General features: G+C 46.9%; 1 protein-coding gene across 1 annotated transcript in view; it reads right to left on the reverse strand.

Moving 5' to 3' along the window:
* LOC120055445 (collagen alpha-1(XI) chain-like) overlaps positions 1–10249 on the reverse strand; it is a 44064-nt gene extending 33815 nt beyond the window's left edge. Inside the window, exon 1 of the mRNA XM_039003308.1 lies at positions 10150–10249. Within this exon, the coding sequence (XP_038859236.1) occupies positions 10150–10249 (100 nt within the window). The remainder of the gene's footprint in view (positions 1–10149) is intronic.
* Between the last annotated feature and the right edge of the window lie 10974 nt (positions 10250–21223).

Here is a 21223-nt window from a genome sequence, read left to right on the forward strand (position 1 = left end):
ACCCCTATTTCACCCCTTTGTCCTTCTGTTACCTGGTCAACAGACAGCATGCAGACCCTTTCAAAGTGTTTCTGTTACCTGGTCAACAGACAGCATGCAGACCCTTTCAAAGTGTTTCTGTTACCTGGTCAACAGACAGCATGCAGACCCTTTCAAAGTGTTTCTGTTACCTGGTCAACAGACAGCATGCAGACCCTTTCAAAGTGTTTCTGTTACCTGGTCAACAGACAGCATGCAGACCCTTTCAAAGTGTTTCTGTTACCTGGTCAACAGACAGCATGCAGACCCTTTCAAAGTGTTTCTGTTACCTGGTCAACAGACAGCATGCAGACCCTTTCAAAGTGTTTCTGTTACCTGGTCAACAGACAGCATGCAGACCCTTTCAAAGTGTTTCTGTTACCTGGTCAACAGACAACATGCAGACCCTTTCAAAGTGTTTCTGTTACCTGGTCAACAGACAGCATGCAGACCCTTTCAAAGTAGCCGTGATGATAAACAATGGCTGATCGGATTGTTTCATGGTCTGACGTGATGGGAGCAACTAGTCTAGCAGATAAAGGCTTCTAGAAAGATCTACAGTGGGGTCTGGAATTATTATATAGATCAGCAAAAAATATGTTTTGTATGCAAAATTTGAACAATTATGTAATTTAATACTAATACAATTGCTCAGAGAAAAACAATCTCAAAAAGATTGGGGTGGAAATGATTGGATCCCCTGTTTTCCATACTCCAGCACCCTCCCTTTGCGAGGATAATGACACTGACTCTTTTTCTAAAATGTTTTATGAGATTGGAGAACACATTGGGAGGGATTTTAGACCCGTTCCTCCAAAACATAATCTTTACAGATCCTTGATATCCTTCATCTGTTCTTATGGACTGGCCCTCTTCAATTCAAACCACAGGTTTTCAATGGGGTTCAAGTCCAGAGACTGAGATGGCCATTGTAAAATGTTGATTTTGTGGTTAACCATTTCTTTGTTGATTTTGATGTGTGGTTGAGGTTATTGTCTTGCTGGAAGATCCTCTTGCGGCCAAGTTTCTAATGGCAGAGGCAACCAGGTTTGGGGTTTAAATGTCCTGGTACTTTGTAAATTTCATGATGCCGTTGACCATTAAAAAAAATATACATATTTAACGAGGCAAGTCAGTTAAGAACAAATTTTTACTGACAACGACAGCCTACCCCAGACAACACTGGGCCAATTGTGCACCGTCCTATAGTGCTCCTAATCACAGCCAGATGTGATACAGCCTGGATTCGAACCAGAAACTGTAGTGACACCTCTTGTACTGAGATGCAGTGTCTTAGACCACTGCACCACTTAGGACCTTAACATGGGTTCTAGAACCAGTGGAAGCAAAATAGCTACATACCGTCAAAGATCCACCACCGTATTGTACAGTAAGGATGAGGTATTTTCAGCATATGCATTGTTCCCACCGCTGGTGTGCGTGACCAAAAACCTCTATTTTAATGTCATGTGACCACAGCATCGGTTCCAATCCAAGTGCCAGGCAGTGATATGGTCAAATGACATTAAAATAGAGCTCTATGGCCACGCAAACCAATGGTGAGGTTTGGCCTTTCGGGAGAAAAAATGCATATGTAGAAATGGGCTCTGGTCAAAATTAGATCTATCTTTGGCAAATTACAGGAGTGGCAAGGACTGGAATGTAATAGCTAAGCAGAGACGGAAAGCAGGCATACTGCGTACCAAGTGGTGCCCTCATTTAAACCCGTGGCTCCAAGAAGAACGTAGATAAAACAGGCTATTAGGCCAAGAAGGAGGAATTAATAGCTCACTGATTTAGTGATGATGATCGACAGCATTCTCAGTCAAATTGGATCCCCTGACAGTGGAAGAATAGGTCTAATGGTTTGGTCCCAAATCTCACTCGAAGAAGGAATTTGATATGCAATATTCTGACTGAACTTTTAGTGATGATGGAAAAAAACGAGGTTCATCTCAGTGTTTGATCCATTGACGGTAGAACTGTTATAATTTTGACCGCAGTCTTTGTAGGTAGAAAGACACAGAAATAGGTTCACCTGACGTACTACCCTGTCCCAGACCTGCTGTTTTCAACTCTCTAGAGACAGCAGGAGCGGTAGAGATACTCTGAATGATCGCCTATGAAAAGCCAACCGACATTTACTCCTGAGGTGATGACCTGTTGCACCCTCGACAACCACTGTGATTATTATTATCTATGAACATTTGAACATCTTGACCATGTTCTGTTATAATCTCCACCTGGCACAGCCAGAAGAGGACTGGCCACCCCTCATAGCCTGGTTCCTCTCTAGGTTCCTTCCTAGCTTCTGGCCTTTCTAGGGAGTTTTTCCCTAGCCACCGTGCTTCTACATCTGCATTGCTTGCTGTTTGAGGTTTTAGGCTGGGTTTCTGTACAGCACTTTGAGATATCAGCTGATGTAAGAAGGGCTTTATAAATACATTTGATTAGATTTTTGATTTGATTTAAATAGAAGGGAATTTAATACGCAGTCTGATGGGGCTCTCCGAGTGTTGGATTCATTAACAAAGTAACAGGAAGATGGTCTGATCCAACTCGGCTCTACCTCCCTCCCTTTCTCTCTGTGGGAAAAGTGTTTTACAGGGCTTAATAATGAAGCCTTTGTTATAAAGCCCTGATGTATCTCTGAGTCACTCCTAAGACACCATACAATGAAACCATTGGAGACTAGGCCAAAAATGCACTGACGCAGGAATAACAGACTCTACGGATGGAATAAGTATAGAAATTAAATAACTATTCTAGAAGTCATTCAATTCTTTTATTCTAGAAATCATTCTGTTCTAGAATATATTCTAATTCCCCTTTCAGATTCAAGCAGAGAACCATGTAAACTCTATACAGCCCACGGATTTGAACCGTGGTCAAGGACCTCTCTCTACATCAAAAGGGAGTTGCCTGATTAGAAAGACAGTCGTTTGAACAGAAGCCTTGATGACAATGATTCTTACTGGACAGACATTTCTCTATGATCATTTTTCCCACACCTGTTCAGAGGGGTTTACAACAAAAAAAACACTGCATTTTTATCACAAAAAAAAAAAGAATATCACTGTCTACAATTTTCATCATATTATAATTTCATCATCTCACTAGCAACATCTGGCATGTGTTGAAAGGATGTGCTGATGTTGCCGTTTCCTGTTTCTGCTTGGTGGCCAGGTGGGTGTCCTGGGGGGGGCGGTGCTAGTCAACTTGCTGAACACATTAGGAGGCCTGGCACCACTCTCTATATCCACACGTCTCTCTCTCTCCCTCTGTCTTTCTTTCTCTCTCTCTCTCTCCCTCTTTCTTTCTCTCTCTCGCTCTCTCGCTCTCTATCTCTCTCTCTCTCTTTCTCTCTCTCTCTCTCCCTCTTTCTTTCTCTCTCTCGCTCTCTATCTCTGTCTTTCTCTCCCTCTCTCTCTCTCTCTCTCTTCCTTTCTCTTTCTCTCTCTCTCTCTATCTCTCTGTCTCTCTTTCTCTCTTTCTATATATCTCTCTCTTTCTCTCTCTCTATCTCCCTCTGTCTTTCTCTCTCTCCCTCTCTCTCTCTCTCTCTCTCTCTCTCTTTCTCTCTCTCTCCCTTTCTCTCTCTCTCTCTCTCGCTCTTTCTATATCTCTATTTCTCTCTCTCTCTCTCTCTCTCTTGCTCTCTATCTCTCTCTCTTTCTCCCTCTTCTCTCTGTCTCATTTTCTCTCAACCCCGCCAGCAACACCAGATCAACCCACAATAAGACTCCTACAGTAGTCACTGTACTTTAACCCACAGAACAAATTAAAGTCAATTTATGAGGTAACTTCACTAGAAGTTAAACATCTCTCCCTTTTAGAAAATGCCTCATAAAACCTCAAAGTAGTCTCCCCGGCTTGTCTGTATTGTCCCAAGTACTGTGCTAATGGGGCGGCAGGTAGCCTAGCAGTCGAGCCAGTAACCGAAAGGTCGCTGGTTCGAATCCCCGAGCCGGCAAGCTAGAAAAATCTGTTGTTCTGCCCTTGAGCAAGGCAGTTAACCCCCAAACCCCCTTCACCTCTCTGGTTCAGAGGGGTCGGGTTAAAAACGGAACACACATTTCGGTTGAATGCATTCAGTTGTACGACTGAAGAAAATAAAAGAATGATGCTGGACCGAAAGGCCTCTCTGTGAGCTGCTGCAGTACTGCATACCTCCAGGGCTTATTTATTCCAGATGTGTTGAGTTGGCCTGGAATTGCCTTCCTCCTTTCCTTCCAAACCACCTCCTCACAGAAGCGCTCAACAAAAAAACAAAAAAAACAGGCAATATCCCAAAACCATTAAAGCCTCAGTAAAAAACCATGCAGGGCCTTTGAAAAGCAGCACATATTTCAGAGTTGGTGGTAGAATGCTAAGTGTGACTAGTTTGGATACAGTCATCGCTATCTATCATTCCACCCCCTTATACAGATTTCTAAACCACATTCTATATAATGATAAGGGACAGATACCACTACAGAGGTAAAAAGGGATTTGTCTACAGTGTTATAAGTCCCAGTACCCATAGCAGTTATAGGATATCCACTAGAAGACCTCGTCATAGACATGTTGTCTTGTCTAAACGTAACAATCGTCACACCTCTGAATGCCAGTCCTCTACCTGCCTGTCTCCCGTCACAGAGCGTCTTGATATACTGTCTGTCTGAGTCTCAAATAGCACCCAATACCCGATAGAGTGCGTTACTTTTGACCACAGCTCTAAGGGAATAGGGTGCCATTTGAAATACACATCTGGTAGAGAGGTTTGATACAAGCTGTTCACCACAGCAGCCACACAGCTCTCGAACGAACCCAAACAGAAGGGAAGACCATTGACTCTGTCTTCGGTTGTTTCTTTGGACACATTCAGTGTTGGATTGCTATGATTGCTCAGTGTTAAAATACACATTGACTCTACCTTCGGTTGTTTTGTTGGACACATTCAGTGTTAGATTGCTACGTTTGATAAAATACAATTTGGATAAAGTCATAATGGTAAAGTATCCTCTTCACGGTATTAAAACGAATTAAATGAAAGCACATTCTGGAAGCATCTATATTACATACTCTTTCCACTATGCTTTCCTATAAAAAAGAGGGGTGGTCAAATTTTGCTTACCTTTCGTGATTAACTTCTAAAATCCTGCCTTTTTTGCCTTTAGGCTCTGTGGCTTTGGGGCTCTTTGGGTTGGTGTACCTAACGTGTTGAGGTTTAGGCTATACGTCTCTGTGATGTATCTTTGGGTTGGTGTGTCTAACGTGTTGAGGTTTAGGCTATACGTCTCTGTGATGTATCTTTGGGTTGGTGTACCTAACGTGTTGAGGTTTAGGCTATATGTCTCTGTGATGTATCTTTGGGTTGCTGTGTCTAACGTGTTGAGGTTTAGGCTATATGTCTCTGTGCTGTATCTTTGGGTTGGTGTACCTAACGTGTTGAGGTTTAGGCTATATGTCTCTGTGATGTATCTTTGGGTTGGTGTACCTAACGTGTTGAGGTTTAGGCTATATGTCTCTGTGCTGTATCTTTGGGTTGGTGTACCTAACGTGTTGAGGTTTAGGCTATATGTCTCTGTGATGTATCTTTGGGTTGGTGTACCTAACGTGTTGAGGTTTAGGCTATATGTCTCTGTGCTGTATCTTTGGGTTGGTGTGTCTAACGTGTTGAGGTTTAGGCTATATGTCTCTGTGCTGTATCTTTGGGTTGGTGTACCTAACGTGTTGGGGTTTAGGCTATATGTCTCTGTGATGTATCTTTGGGTTGGTGTACCTAACGTGTTGAGGTTTAGGCTATATGTCTCTGTGCTGTATCTTTGGGTTGGTGTACCTAACGTGTTGAGGTTTAGGCTATATGTCTCTGTGATGTATCTTTGGGTTGGTGTACCTAACGTGTTGAGGTTTAGGCTATATGTCTCTGTGATGTATCTTTGGGTTGGTGTACCTAACGTGTTGAGGTTTAGGCTATATGTCTCTGTGCTGTATCTTTGGGTTGGTGTGTCTAACGTGTTGAGGTTTAGGCTATATGTCTCTGTGATGTATCTTTGGGTTGGTGTACCTAACGTGTTGAGGTTTAGGCTATATGTCTCTGTGATGTATCTTTGGGTTGGTGTACCTAACGTGTTGAGGTTTAGGCTATATGTCTCTGTGATGTATCTTTGGGTTGGTGTACCTAACGTGTTGAGGTTTAGGCTATATGTCTCTGTGATGTATCTTTGGGTTGGTGTGTCTAACGTGTTGAGGTTTAGGCTATACGTCTCTGTGATGTATCTTTGGGTTGGTGTACCTAACGTGTTGAGGTTTAGGCTATATGTCTCTGTGCTGTATCTTTGGGTTGGTGTGTCTAACGTGTTGAGGTTTAGGCTATATGTCTCTGTGCTGTATCTTTGGGTTGGTGTACCTAACGTGTTGAGGTTTAGGCTATATGTCTCTGTGATGTATCTTTGGGTTGGTGTACCTAACGTGTTGAGGTTTAGGCTATATGTCTCTGTGATGTATCTTTGGGTTGGTGTACCTAACGTGTTGAGGTTTAGGCTATATGTCTCTGTGATGTATCTTTGGGTTGGTGTACCTAACGTGTTGAGGTTTAGGCTATATGTCTCTGTGATGTATCTTTGGGTTGGTGTACCTAACGTGTTGAGGTTTAGGCTATATGTCTCTGTGATGTATCTTTGGGTTGGTGTACCTAACGTGTTGAGGTTTAGGCTATATGTCTCTGTGATGTATCTTTGGGTTGGTGTGTCTAACGTGTTGAGGTTTAGGCTATATGTCTCTGTGATGTATCTTTGGGTTGGTGTGTCTAACGTGTTGAGGTTTAGGCTATATGTCTCTGTGCTGTATCTTTGGGTTGGTGTGTCTAACGTGTTGAGGTTTAGGCTATATGTCTCTGTGATGTATCTTTGGGTTGGTGTACCTAACGTGTTGGGGTTTAGGCTATATGTCTCTGTGATGTATCTTTGGGTTGGTGTGTCTAACGTGTTGAGGTTTAGGCTATACATCTCTGTGCTGTTTCTTGTCACCACCATCTATCCAGAGTTGGCAGCATAAGTGACAATTACAGTGTCCTGGAAAGCCTGTAAATGTTTGCTAGTCACATCATGCAATTCTGGTCTGTTTAAACATCACACAGAGGAGGAGGAGGAGGAGGAGGAGGAGAAAGAGGATAGACGGGCGATAAGGGGCAAGCCATGCCTGTGTGGTAGTGAGATATTCCATTATGGATGGGTATCTAGTTCAACAGGCTATCTGGAATAAGGTCAAATGGGAGCGTGAGGGGTGGGTGGAGGTTTAGGGGGAGGGGTGGGTGGAGGTTTAGGGGGAGGGGTGGGTGGGTGGGTGGGTGGGTGGGTGGGTGGGTGGGTGGGTGGGTGGGTGGGTGGGTGGGTGGATGGGTGGGTGGGTGGAGGTTTAGGAGGAGGGGTGGGTGGGTGGGTGGGCGGGTGGAGGTTTAGGGGGAGGGGTGGGTGGAGGTTTAGGAGAAGGGGTGGGTGGGTGGGTGGGTGGGTGGGTGGGTGGGTGGGTGGGTGGGTGGGTGGGTGGAGGTTTAGGGGGAGGGGTGGGTGGAGGTTTAGGAGGAGGGGAGGGTGGGTGGAGGTTTAGGAGGAGGGGTGGGTGGGTGGGTGGGTGGGTGGAGGTTTAGGGGGAGGGGTGGGTGGAAGTTTAGGAGGAGGGGAGGGTGGGTGGAGGTTTCGGGGGAGGGGTGGGTGCAGGTTTAGGGGGAGGGGCGGGTGGAGGTTTAGGGGGTGGGTGGGTGGGTGGAGGTTTAGGGGGAGGGGTGGGTGGAGGTTTAGGAGGAGGGGTGGGTGGGTGGGTGGGTGGAGGTTTAGGGGGAGGGGTGGGTGGAGGTTTAGGAGGAGGGGAGGGTGGGTGGAGGTTTAGGAGGAGGGGTGGGTGGGTGGGTGGGTGGGTGGGTGGGTGGAGGTTTAGGGGGAGGGGTGGGTGGAGGTTTAGGAGGAGGGGAGGGTGGGTGGAGGTTTCGGGGGAGGGGTGGGTGCAGGTTTAGGGGGAGGGGCGGGTGGAGGTTTAGGGGGTGGGTGGGTTGGTGGAGGTTTAGGGGGAGGGGGGGTGGGTGGAGGTTTAGGGGGTGGGTGGAGGTTTAGGGGGAGGGGCGGGTGGGTGGAGGTTTAGGGGGAGGGGTGGGTGGAGGTTTAGGAGGAGGGGCGGGTGGGTGGGTGGAGGTTTAGGGGGAGGGGTGGGTGGAGGTTTAGGAGGAGGGGAGGGTGGGAGGGTGGGTGGAGGTTTCGGGGGAGGGGTGGGTGCAGGTTTAGGGGGAGGGGCGGGTGGAGGTTTAGGTGCAGGGGCGGGTGGAGATTTAGGGGGTGGGTGGGTTGGTGGAGGTTTAGGGGGAGGGGGGGTGGGTGGAGGTTTAGGGGGAGGGGCGGGTGGGTGGGTGGAGGTTTCGTGGGAGGGGTGGGCTGGTGGAGGTTTAGGGGGAGGGGCGGGCGGGTGGGCGGGTGGAGGTTTAGGGGCAGGGGCGGGTGGAGGTTTAGGGGGTGGGTGGGTGGGTGGGTGGAGGTTTAGGGGGAGGGGCGGGTGGGTGGAGGTTTAGGAGGAGGGGAGGGTGGGTGGAGGTTTAGGAGGAGGGGAGGGTGGGTGGAGGTTTAGGAGGAGGGGAGGGTGGGTGGAGGTTTAGGAGGAGGGGTGGGTGGGTGGGTGGGTGGAGGTTTAGGGGGAGGGGTGGGTGGAGGTTTAGGAGGAGGGGAGGGTGGGTGGAGGTTTCGGGGGAGGGGTGGGTGCAGGTTTAGGGGGAGGGGCGGGTGGAGGTTTAGGGGATTGGTGGAGGTTTAGGGGGAGGGGGGGTGGGTGGAGGTTTAGGGGGTGGGTGGAGGTTTAGGGGGAGGGGCGGGTGGGTGGAGGTTCCGTGGGAGGGGCGGGTGGAGGTTTAGGGGGAGGGGTGGGTGGGTGGAGGTTTAGGAGGAGGGGCGGGTGGGTGGGTGGAGGTTTAGGGGGAGGGGTGGGTGGAGGTTTAGGAGGAGGGGAGGGTGGGTGGAGGTTTCGGGGGAGGGGTGGGTGCAGGTTTAGGGGGAGGGGCGGGTGGAGGTTTAGGTGCAGGGGCGGGTGGAGGTTTAGGGGGTGGGTGGGTTGGTGGAGGTTTAGGGGGAGGGGGGGGTGGGTGGAGGTTTAGGGGGAGGGGCGGGTGGGTGGGTGGAGGTTTCGTGGGAGGGGTGGGCTGGTGGAGGTTTAGGGGGAGGGGCGGGTGGGGGTTTAGGGGGAGGGGCGGGCGGGTGGGCGGGTGGAGGTTTAGGGGCAGGGGCGGGTGGAGGTTTAGGGGGTGGGTGGGTGGGTGGGTGGAGGTTTAGGGGGAGGGGCGGGTGGGTGGAGGTTTCAGGGGAGGGGCGGGTGGAGGTTTAGGGGGAGGGGCGGGTGGGTGGAGGTTTAGGGGGAGGGGCGGGTGGAGGTTTAGGGGGGTTGGAGGTTTCAGGGGAGGGTTGGGTGGAGGTTTAGGGGCTGGGGTGGGCGGGTGGAGGTTTAGGGGGAGGGGTGGGTGGGTGGGTGGAGGTTTAGGGGGAAGGGTTGGGTGGGTAGAGGTTTAGGGGGAGGGGCGGGGCGGGTGGAGGTTTAGGGGGAGGGGTGGATGGGTGGAGGTTTAGGGGGAGCGGTGGGTGTACAGGACATTCCAAACACTGAAACTGTCCAGACATAAAGAAAAGGAGTCTGGGTAGTGGAAGTTGGGGGCACCAATTCATAGATCAGCTGACATCACAGACTGACATCTCACCCAAGATGAAACCTCTATTGACTGTAAATCAGCAGTCTACTGTAATGTGTGCGGTATCAAATCAAGAAAGATGAACAAATTGTAAGTTAAAATGTTAAAATGAAAAACCCATAGATTCATGGCACCCATTCCGAAACCTCTGGGCATATTTTTTTACATTGATTAAAATATGCAAGTCAGAATATATTTGGCTTGGCGAGCTAGCAAGCTCGCTAATACGATGTGAATAATGTAGTAACATCAGATCAACAGCATCAGTTTTTAAGCCCCCTGCCCCAGCTGCAAGAGGTAAGTGGACTGCGCTTTGCAGAGGCTCGCTTTGTAAGGGGCTTTTCTGGACCACTGCTGAGATGTAGTGGCTTTACAAGGGCTTTTAACAGTCCCACGAAGCATCACCCAGGTGGGTGATACATCCAGCCTACCTACGAAGGAGGAGGAGAAGCTGTAAACATCGATGACGATGAGGTGCCCGATGAAGAGCTCCCTGACATGTCTGTCAGATGTTTCCACCTCCTTCCTCATAAGATACTTACCTTCTGAACTGCCTATCATCTAAAGTTGTGGAAGACCATCACCCAAGAACTGTGGGAAGTGAAGACCATATAGTGGTCAGCAGTAGGAAACACAGTTTCTCCACTCTACCCTGGTCACCACTAAGCCCAATACGTCTCCAGTCTACCCTGGTCACCACTAAGCCCAATACGTCTCCAGTCTACCCTGGTTACCACTAAGCCCAATAAGTCTCCAGTCTACCCTGGTTACCACTAAGCCCAATAAGTCTCCACTCTACCCTGGTCACCACTAAGCCCAATACGTCTCCAGTCTACCCTGGTTACCACTAAGCCCAAAAAGTCTCCAGTCTACCCTGGTCACCACTAAGCCCAATACGTCTCCAGTCTACCCTGGTTACCACTAAGCCCAATAAGTCTCCAGTCTACCCTGGTCACCACTAAGCCCAATACGTCTCCAGTCTACCCTGGTTACCACTAAGCCCAAAAAGTCTCCAGTCTACCCTGGTCACCACTAAGCCCAATACGTCTCCAGTCTACCCTGGTCACCACTAAGCCCAATAAGTCTCCAGTCTACCCTGGTTACCACTAAGCCCAATACGTCTCCAGTCTACCCTGGTTACCACTAAGCCCAATAAGTCTCCAGTCTACCCTGGTTACCACTAAGCCCAATACGTCTCCAGTCTACCCTGGTTACCACTAAGCCCAATAAGTCTCCACTCTACCCTGGTTACCACTAAGCCCAAAAAGTCTCCACTCTACCCTGGTTACCACTAAGCCCAATAAGTCTCCAGTCTACCCTGGTCACCACTAAGCCCAATAAGTCTCCAGTCTACCCTGGTCACCACTAAGCCCAATGAGTCTCCACTCTACCCTGGTTACCACTAAGCCCAATAAGTCTCCAGTCTACCCTGGTTACCACTAAGCCCAATAAGTCTCCAGTCTACCCTGGTCACCACTAAGCCCAATACGTCTCCAGTCTACCCTGGTCACCACTAAGCCCAATAAGTCTCCACTCTACCCTGGTTACCACTAAGCCCAATAAGTCTCCAGTCTACCCTGGTTACCACTAAGCCCAATACGTCTCCAGTCTACCCTGGTTACCACTAAGCCCAATAAGTCTCCACTCTACCCTGGTTACCACTAAGCCCAATATGTCTCCAGTCTACCCTGGTTACCACTAAGCCCAATACGTCTCCAGTCTACCCTGGTTACCACTAAGCCCAATAAGTCTCCACTCTACCCTGGTTACTACTAAGCCCAATAAGTCTCCACTCTACCCTGGTTACCACTAAGCCCAATAAGTCTCCACTCTACCCTGGTAACCACTAAGCCCAATAAGTCTCCACTCTACCCTGGTTACCACTAAGCCCAATAAGTCTCCACTCTACCCTGGTAACCACTAAGCCCAATAAGTCTCCACTCTACCCTGGTTACCACTAAGCCCAATAAGTCTCCACTCTACCCTGGTTACCACTAAGCCCAATAAGTCTCCACTCTACCCTGGTTACCACTAAGCCCAATAAGTCTCCACTCTACCCTGGTTACCACTAAGCCCAATAAGTCTCCAGTCTACCCTGGTCACCACTAAGCCCAATACGTCTCCAGTCTACCCTGGTCACCACTAAGCCCAATAAGTCTCCACTCTACCCTGGTTACCACTAAGCCCAATAAGTCTCCACTCTACCCTGGTTACCACTAAGCCCAATAAGGGGTGTTCATGGAAAGAGTTCTCTCCTCTGTCAGATCGCTACATTTGTTTTGTTAAATTGTTTTTTTGTTGTTGTTTATTTTGTTTTTAAAGAGACTTTGAGATTCTACTTGTAACGAAAATCACAATATAAAATAATTATATTATTATTAAAATACTTTGCACTCTCTCATCTAAATCATATATATCCATGGTTCTGCTATTGTTATTGACTTGCTACCTTATCTCACAATATCAAAGTAAATAAAACAGAATCAACACATTTATAACATCAGAAACAAACCAAATATAAATGTCATAATATCCACAATCAAGATAAATAAGCAATCAGCTTGATCCAGATATAGGCTAGTTTAAAGAAGGGGAAGAGAGGAGAGGGTGGGGGGAGAACTCTTTCTCTTATTGGGCTTAGTGGTAACCAGGGTAGAGTGGAGACTTATTGGGCTTAGTGGTAACCAGGGTAGAGTGGAGACTTATTGGGTTTAGTGGTAACCAGGGTAGAGTGGAGACTTATTGGGTTTAGTGGTAACCAGGGTAGAGTGGAGACTTATTGGGCTTAGTGGTTACCAGGGTAGAGTGGAGAAACTGTTTCCTACTGCTGGTCACTATATGGTCTTCCCTCCCACATTATAGAGAGAGCATCGCCTCACGCGGCTACAGTACTACCTATACGCAGCAGCATATTCTCTTATGGAACAACAGTGCCTCATACCGTTTGTGTTGAGAGTCTATGAATCATTTAAAAATATTCTGAAACCAAATAGGAAAATACCCCCCAAAAAAAGGCAAAAGGGGTGAACTGCTAAAGAATGCTAAACGCACATCGTGGATGTCACGGTGGCAAAGCTTATTATTGACATTTGTCAATAGTTTGGAAGAGAGCAGTTAAAATGTATAAACATATTATTAGCCATAACGGTCAGATATTTTTTTCTGTAACATCAATTGATAACACGTTTCAAAACCAGCATATAGTTCCACTTAATAATTCAATGTGTGGAAGGTTATCCTACATCAGTCTCAGTTTTAAACCACCGGGCACCTATCGCTGCTGTACAGTCAGCCAAACACTTTAAACGCACGCGTAAAAGTCGTTGCCTTCCCTATTACGCGGTTCCATTGAAGATAGCTGGGACAGCCATATCAATACTCTGACGTTACCTATCACAACAACCCAAACCCTGCAGCTCTCCAGTGGCTACACGAGTTTATAGCCAAGGTGTGCGAATGATACCTCAACCATATATGGAATCCTTCTCCCGATAGCCGTGTCCACACACACCTAGCGGACCACAGGGGCAAACAAAGCCTATTTGTCTGGCTAAACCCTTTAAAACATTCGCCGGAGAGCGTCCTGAGCGCACTTTTAGTTGCGTAGTGTACTACCACAACAGCCTTACACGTACAGAACCGCGGGCGAGACGCTTTTTTGGGGGGGAATCACGCTGCGATCTGGAGACGAGACTACAGCACCTGGATGAATGCCGCTGGGGTTTACCGCGGACGGGATGGAAAAGGCTTGGAAGTAGCCTACCTGGTGGATTTCAAATCGCTATTTAGGTTAAGGATAACGGAAATGGGTGGCATTATTTGGAACATTCTTATATTTGATCATGGACACGCATGTGGTGACACATAAGTTATGCATTTTAGACAATGTCACGATATTAGTTAGCTCAATTTTTCTTTCAGTTGGCTGTCAACCTCAGAAGCACAGCGCAGTGATTGTGGAAGTGGCCCTATAGATGCGCTCTCATCACTTGATAAGTCAAACCTGGGGGCAAGGACGCCCCTGTCTGTCCCCAAGAAACACCAGGGAGAGTTTGCCATGTGAACGGTTCAGAAACGCGTTCTCCAACGACAGTTTCTTACCTGCTTTGACATTGACGGCTTGCAGAAGGAAAGTGATAGTGACGATGGTGGTTAGAGTGGGGTCCCACAGACACCTTTTCGTTTTCCACCTTGTGGACCATATTTTCATCTCCATTGTCACTCACTCAGCTACTCAAAGCTCCTAAAAAAAACGGCGACTTTTCAGTACAAAATGTAGGTCCTTTTCCTTCCTCAAATACAGAAAAAGGACGGTGTGTTGGTAATTTCAGTTACTACAACAAAGCCATAAGTGCAAAAAAGTACTGTTTTTTCTTTAGCGCCAAACTGGGCCCTCCTGCTCCTCTCTCCCTTAGCCCCAGCCCTTAGACTGAAGGTGTTTGGGCTTTTAGGAAAAAAAACGGAGACCATTCGAATCCCCGAGAGCCGGGCGTGGGAGGGGGGATACGGCATCAGGAAACTGACAGTTGGAAAATGTTCGGTTTAGCGAATCACGGGCTGGAAAGTTGTCTTCGGTCCCGCCCATCAACTGTCAGTCAAGACTGGCCAGAGGTCCTTGGTTACAGCAGGCTTCAGGAGTCGCATCATTTATTCATCAGATATCATATTGTCATATGGAGATAGACGGAGGGAGAGACGGTGAGACACTAATGCGTAAAAACGCTATAATAACGCAATGGGCTATCTAGAGTTAGATAACAGATCATTTCTACCTTCCCCTGGTGTTATTGGGGTTTCTTTATAATCAAATTAAATCAAATACATTTTTACGGCAGTAGTCTAAGTAAATAGCCTAATTAAAAAAATACTTTATTTAACCAAAACTATAAAATAATCTAAATGATTACTTTAATCATAAAAGTTGTATTAGTCATCACCTGATTGTAGACAAAGGATGAAGCTCTACTTAAAATGTATAGCTGGAGGGTTTCTGGCTGCTAATGTATTTTAAACCTGAGGGGTGGAGCATCACCAGTTATTCCAGAAATGTCTTGAATCCATGAGAAATTAGAAAACAAATGAAAAGGCTAAATACCCAACAAGATGCCCAAACTGTGATACGAAAAGCTTTATTAGTCCAAATGAAATGTTTTCCAGATTGTAAAAGATTTCTATCAAAGCCACCTTCTTTTCAAAGAAAGAAACTGTTGAAGGCTGAAAATAGTTATTGCAAAAAGAGAATTGGAACAGAGAGTGGAGACAGGTGGTAGTTATAGAACACTGGAACAGAGAGTGGAGACAGGTGGTAGTTATGGAACACTGGAACAGAGAGTGGAGACAGGTGGTAGTTATAGAACACTGGAACAGAGAGTGGAGACAGGTGGTAGTTATAGAACACTGGAACAGAGAGTGGAGACAGGTGGTAGTTATAGAACACTGGAACAGAGAGTGGAGACAGGTGGTAGTTATAGAACACTGGAACAGAGAGTGGAGACAGGTGGTAGTTATAGAACACTGGAACAGAGAGTGGAGACAGGTGGTAGTTATAGAACACTGGAACAGAGAGTGGAGACAGGTGGTAGTTATGGAACACTGGAACAGAGAGTGGAGACAGGTGGTAGTTATGGAACACTGGAACAGAGAGTGGAGACAGGTGGTAATTATGGAACACTGGAACAGAGAGTGGAGACAGGTGGTAGTTATAGAACACTGGAACAGAGAGTGGAGACAGGTGGTAGTTATGGAACACTGGAACAGAGAGTGGAGACAGGTGGTAGTTATAGAACACTGGAACAGAGTGTGGAGACAGGTGGTAGTTAAAGAACACTGGAACAGAGAGTGGAGACAGGTGGTAGTTATAGAACACTGGAACAGAGAGTGGAGACAGGTGGTAGTTATAGAACACTGGAACAGAGAGTGGAGACAGGTGGTAGTTATGGAACACTGGAACAGAGAGTGGAGACAGGTGGTAGTTATGGAACACTGGAACAGAGAGTGGAGACAGGTGGTAGTTATAGAACACTGGAACAGAGAGTGGAGACAGGTGGTAGTTATAGAACACTGGAACAGAGAGTGGAGACAGGTGGTAGTTATGGAACACTGGAACAGAGAGTGGAGACAGGTGGTAGTTATGGAACACTGGAACAGAGAGTGGAGACAGGTGGTAGTTATAGAACACTGGAACAGAGAGTGGAGACAGGTGGTAGTTATAGAACACTGGAACAGAGAGTGGAGACAGGTGGTAGTTATAGAACACTGGAACAGAGAGTGGAGACAGGTGGTAGTTATAGAACACTGGAACAGAGAGTGGAGACAGGTGGTAGTTATAGAACACTGGAACAGAGAGTGGAGACAGGTGGTAGTTATAGAACACTGGAACAGAGAGTGGAGACAGGTGGTAGTTATGGAACACTGGAACAGAGAGTGGAGACAGGTGGTAGTTATGGAACACTGGAACAGAGAGTGGAGACAGGTGGTAATTATGGAACACTGGAACAGAGAGTGGAGACAGGTGGTAGTTATGGAACACTGGAACAGAGAGTGGAGACAGGTGGTAGTTATGGAACACTGGAACAGAGAGTGGAGACAGGTGGTAGTTATAGAACACTGGAACAGAGAGTGGAGACAGGTGGTAGTTATAGAACACTGGAACAGAGAGTGGAGACAGGTGGTAGTTATAGAACACTGGAACAGAGAGTGGAGACAGGTGGTAGTTATAGAACACTGGAACAGAGAGTGGAGACAGGTGGTAATTATGGAACACTGGAACAGAGAGTGGAGACAGGTGGTAGTTATAGAACACTGGAACAGAGAGTGGAGACAGGTGGTAGTTATGGAACACTGGAACAGAGAGTGGAGACAGGTGGTAGTTATGGAACACTGGAACAGAGAGTGGAGACAGGTGGTAGTTATAGAACACTGGAACAGAGAGTGGAGACAGGTGGTAGTTATAGAACACTGGAACAGAGAGTGGAGACAGGTGGTAGTTATAGAACACTGGAACAGAGAGTGGAGACAGGTGGTAGTTATAGAACACTGGAACAGAGAGTGGAGACAGGTGGTAGTTATAGAACACTGGAACAGAGAGTGGAGACAGGTGGTAGTTATAGAACACTGGAACAGAGAGTGGAGACAGGTGGTAGTTATAGAACACTGGAACAGAGAGTGGAGACAGGTGGTAGTTATGGAACACTGGAACAGAGAGTGGAGACAGGTGGTAGTTATAGAACACTGGAACAGAGAGTGGAGACAGGTGGTAGTTATAGAACACTGGAACAGAGAGTGGAGACAGGTAGTAGTTATAGAACACTGGAACAGGGAGTGGAGACAGGTGGTAGTTATGGAACACTGGAACAGAGAGTGGAGACAGGTGGTAGTTAAAGAACACTGGAACAGAGAGTGGAGACAGGTGGTAGTTATAGAACACTGGAACAGAGAGTGGAGACAGGTGGTAGTTATGGAACACTGGAACAGAGAGTGGAGACAGGTGGTAGTTATGGAACACTGGAACAGAGAGTGGAGACAGGTGGTAGTTATGGAACACTGGAACAGAGAGTGGAGACAGGTGGTAATTATGGAACACTGGAACAGAGAGTGGAGACAGGTGGTAATTATGGAACACTGGAACAGAGAGTGGAGACAGGTGGTAGTTATAGAACACTGGAACAGAGAGTGGAGACAGGTGGTAATTATGGAACACTGGAACAGAGAGTGGAGACAGGTGGTAGTTATAGAACACTGGAACAGAGAGTGGAGACAGGTGGTAGTTATAGAACACTGGAACAGAGAGTGGAGACAGGTGGTAGTTATAGAACACTGGAACAGAGAGTGGAGACAGGTGGTAGTTATAGAACACTGGAACAGAGAGTGGAGACAGGTGGTAGTTATGGAACACTGGAACAGAGAGTGGAGACAGGTGGTAGTTATAGAACACTGGAACAGAGAGTGGAGACAGGTGGTAGTTAAAGAACACTGGAACAGAGAGTGGAGACAGGTGGTAGTTATAGAACACTGGAACAGAGAGTGGAGACAGGTGGTAGTTATAGAACACTGGAACAGAGAGTGGAGACAGGTGGTAGTTATGGAACACTGGAACAGAGAGTGGAGACAGGTGGTAGTTATGGAACACTGGAACAGAGAGTGGAGACAGGTGGTAGTTATAGAACACTGGAACAGAGAGTGGAGACAGGTGGTAGTTATAGAACACTGGAACAGAGAGTGGAGACAGGTGGTAGTTATGGAACACTGGAACAGAGAGTGGAGACAGGTGGTAGTTATGGAACACTGGAACAGAGAGTGGAGACAGGTGGTAGTTATAGAACACTGGAACAGAGAGTGGAGACAGGTGGTAGTTATAGAACACTGGAACAGAGAGTGGAGACAGGTGGTAGTTATAGAACACTGGAACAGAGAGTGGAGACAGGTGGTAGTTATAGAACACTGGAACAGAGAGTGGAGACAGGTGGTAGTTATAGAACACTGGAACAGAGAGTGGAGACAGGTGGTAGTTATAGAACACTGGAACAGAGAGTGGAGACAGGTGGTAGTTATGGAACACTGGAACAGAGAGTGGAGACAGGTGGTAGTTATAGAACACTGGAACAGAGAGTGGAGACAGGTGGTAGTTATAGAACACTGGAACAGAGAGTGGAGACAGGTGGTAGTTATAGAACACTGGAACAGAGAGTGGAGACAGGTGGTAGTTATAGAACACTGGAACAGAGAGTGGAGACAGGTGGTAGTTAAAGAACACTGGAACAGAGAGTGGAGACAGGTGGTAGTTATAGAACACTGGAACAGAGAGTGGAGACAGGTGGTAGTTATGGAACACTGGAACAGAGCTCCAACTCTCCCTCTCTGTCGCTCGAGGGCGCCAGGCTGACTTTCATTAAGCACACCTGTCACCATCATTACGCGCATCAGCGCTCATTGGACTCACCAGGACTCCTGCACGTTTTGATTGCCTTCCCCATATATGTCTGTTTCCTCTGTTTCATCCACGTGTCAGCATTATTCCGTTTCCCCTGTCCAGACGCTGTCCGTATTCTGTTCCTGTCCGTGGATATTAAATGTTCACTTCCTGTACTCTGCTTCTCGTCTCCAGCCTCGATCCTTACAGGAACACAGAGTGGAAACACAGGTGTTAGCTGTAGAACATTGGGATTTGTCCCAAATGACACCCTATTCCCGATAGTGAATGGTCCATAGGGATCTGGCCAAAAGTAGTGCACTATGTAGGGAATAGGTTGACGTTTTGTACGCAGCCCTTGCTCTTGAGTTGGTTTTCCACGGTGTGACATTGAAAGACGGTAATAGTGTAATGGTAATAACTGTCACACATAATCCAAAACCACATTTAGGGTAATTTTTCAGTGATTACATATATCACAAAACACACATCAAATAAATGTTTATTCTAAAGTCAGAAGAGATGAGGATTTAGTTGGAAATTAGACATGTTTATTCTGAAGTTAGGATAGATGAGGATTTAGTGGGAATAGACATGTTTATTCTGTCAGGATAGATGAGGATTTAGTTGGAATAGACATGTTTATTCTGTCAGGATAGATGAGGATTTAGTTGGAATAGACATGTTTATTCTGAAGTCAGGATAGATGAGGATTTAGTTGGAAATAGACATGTTTATTCTGAATTTAGGATAGATGAGGATTTAGTTGGAAATTAGACATGTTTATTCTGTCAAGATAGATGAGGATTTAGTTGGAAATAGGATACCTGAGAAGGGATGTAGTCATATAAATGACTGGTTTGTCTGTCCTCATTTGTTAAATATTTCCCTCCTGTCCATAATGATAACGAGGATCCCCATAGATATGTTCTGTCATGCAAGACACTGTCAATGTACTATGTTTTCATTGTGAATGTATTTTGCCCTATATATGTATTTGCATCCAAAATGGCACCCTATTCCCTGTGTAGTGCACTACTTTAGACTAGGACCCAATGGGACCCTACTCCCTGTGTAGTGCACTACTTTAGACCAGTACCCAATGGAACCCTATTCCCTGTGTAGTGCACTACTTTAGTCAGGACCCAATGGCACCCTATTCCCTGTGTAGTGCACTACTTTAGACCAGGACCCAATGGCACCCTATTCCCTGTGTAGTGCACTACTTTAGACCAGGACCCAATGGGACCCTATTCCCTGTGTAGTGCACTACTTTAGACCAGTACCCAATGGAACCCTATTCCCTGTGTAGTGCACTACTTTAGTCACGACCCAATGGCACCCTATTCCCTATGTAGTGCACTACTTTTCCCTAGTACTTTTGGGGGGTTGATCTGTAGTGTGACGTGGCAGTCAACGCCAACGTTGCCCAGAAGGACCTCAGACGGCTGTCTGCTGCCTGCTAGCTCAGCGATACTGCAAAAGATGTTCCTACAACAAGCCCTTATTCCCCCCTTCCTCCTCCTCTTCCTCCTCCTCCTTTTTCTCCCTCTCCTCCTGCCCTCCACCCTCCTCCTCCCTTCACCCCACCAGAACTAGTGTCTAGAGGTACATCTCGACTCAGTATGAGAGGGTCGGCAAGACAAGGCGGGGCAAGACTAGCAAGGTACATTTTTTATAATCTGTTCGGTAGGAAAATGTCAGAGCTTTTGCTCATGCTGCTAGCTGGGCCTGCAGCCCAACATAATTACTTTAATTTGTGGACCCCTCCTGTGTTGGCACACATAGGTCTCAACGACCGAACCTCTGGCGCTCTCTTTTGGTTGGACTAGATATGTTTCCATCACGGTAGACAGAAAGTACAGACGGAACATAACATCCCTGGTAGACAGAAAGTACAGACGGAACAGATTAAACACGGTAGACAGAAAGTACAGACGGAACAGAACGACACGGTAGACAGAAAGTACAGACGGAACAGATTAAACACGGTAGACAGAAAGTACAGACAGAACAGATTAAACACGGTAGACAGAAAGTACAGACAGAACAGATTAAACACGGTAGACAGAAAGTACAGACAGAACAGATTAAACACGGTAGACAGAAAGTACAGACGGAACAGAACGACACGGTAGACAGAAAGTACAGACGGAACAGAACGACACGGTAGACAGGAAGTACAGACGGAACAGAACAACGAACAACACGGTAGACAGAAAGTACAGACGGAACAGAACAACGAACAACACGGTAGACAGAAAGTACAGACGGAACAGAACAACACGGTAGACAGAAAGTACAGACGGAACAGAACAACGAACAACACGGTAGACAGAAAGTACAGACGGAACAGAACAACACGGTAGACAGAAAGTACAGACGGAACAGAACAACACGGTAGACAGAAAGTACAGACGGAACAGAACAACACGGTAGACAGAAAGTACAGACGGAACATAATGACACGGTAGACAGAAAGTACAGACGGAACAGAACAACGAACAACACGGTAGACAGAAAGTACAGACGGAACAGAACAACGAACAACACGGTAGACAGAAAGTACAGACGGAACAGAACAACGAACAACACGG

Source organism: Salvelinus namaycush, chromosome 11, assembly GCF_016432855.1.
Source record: "Salvelinus namaycush isolate Seneca chromosome 11, SaNama_1.0, whole genome shotgun sequence".
NCBI classification, from domain to species: Eukaryota; Metazoa; Chordata; class Actinopteri; order Salmoniformes; family Salmonidae; genus Salvelinus; species Salvelinus namaycush.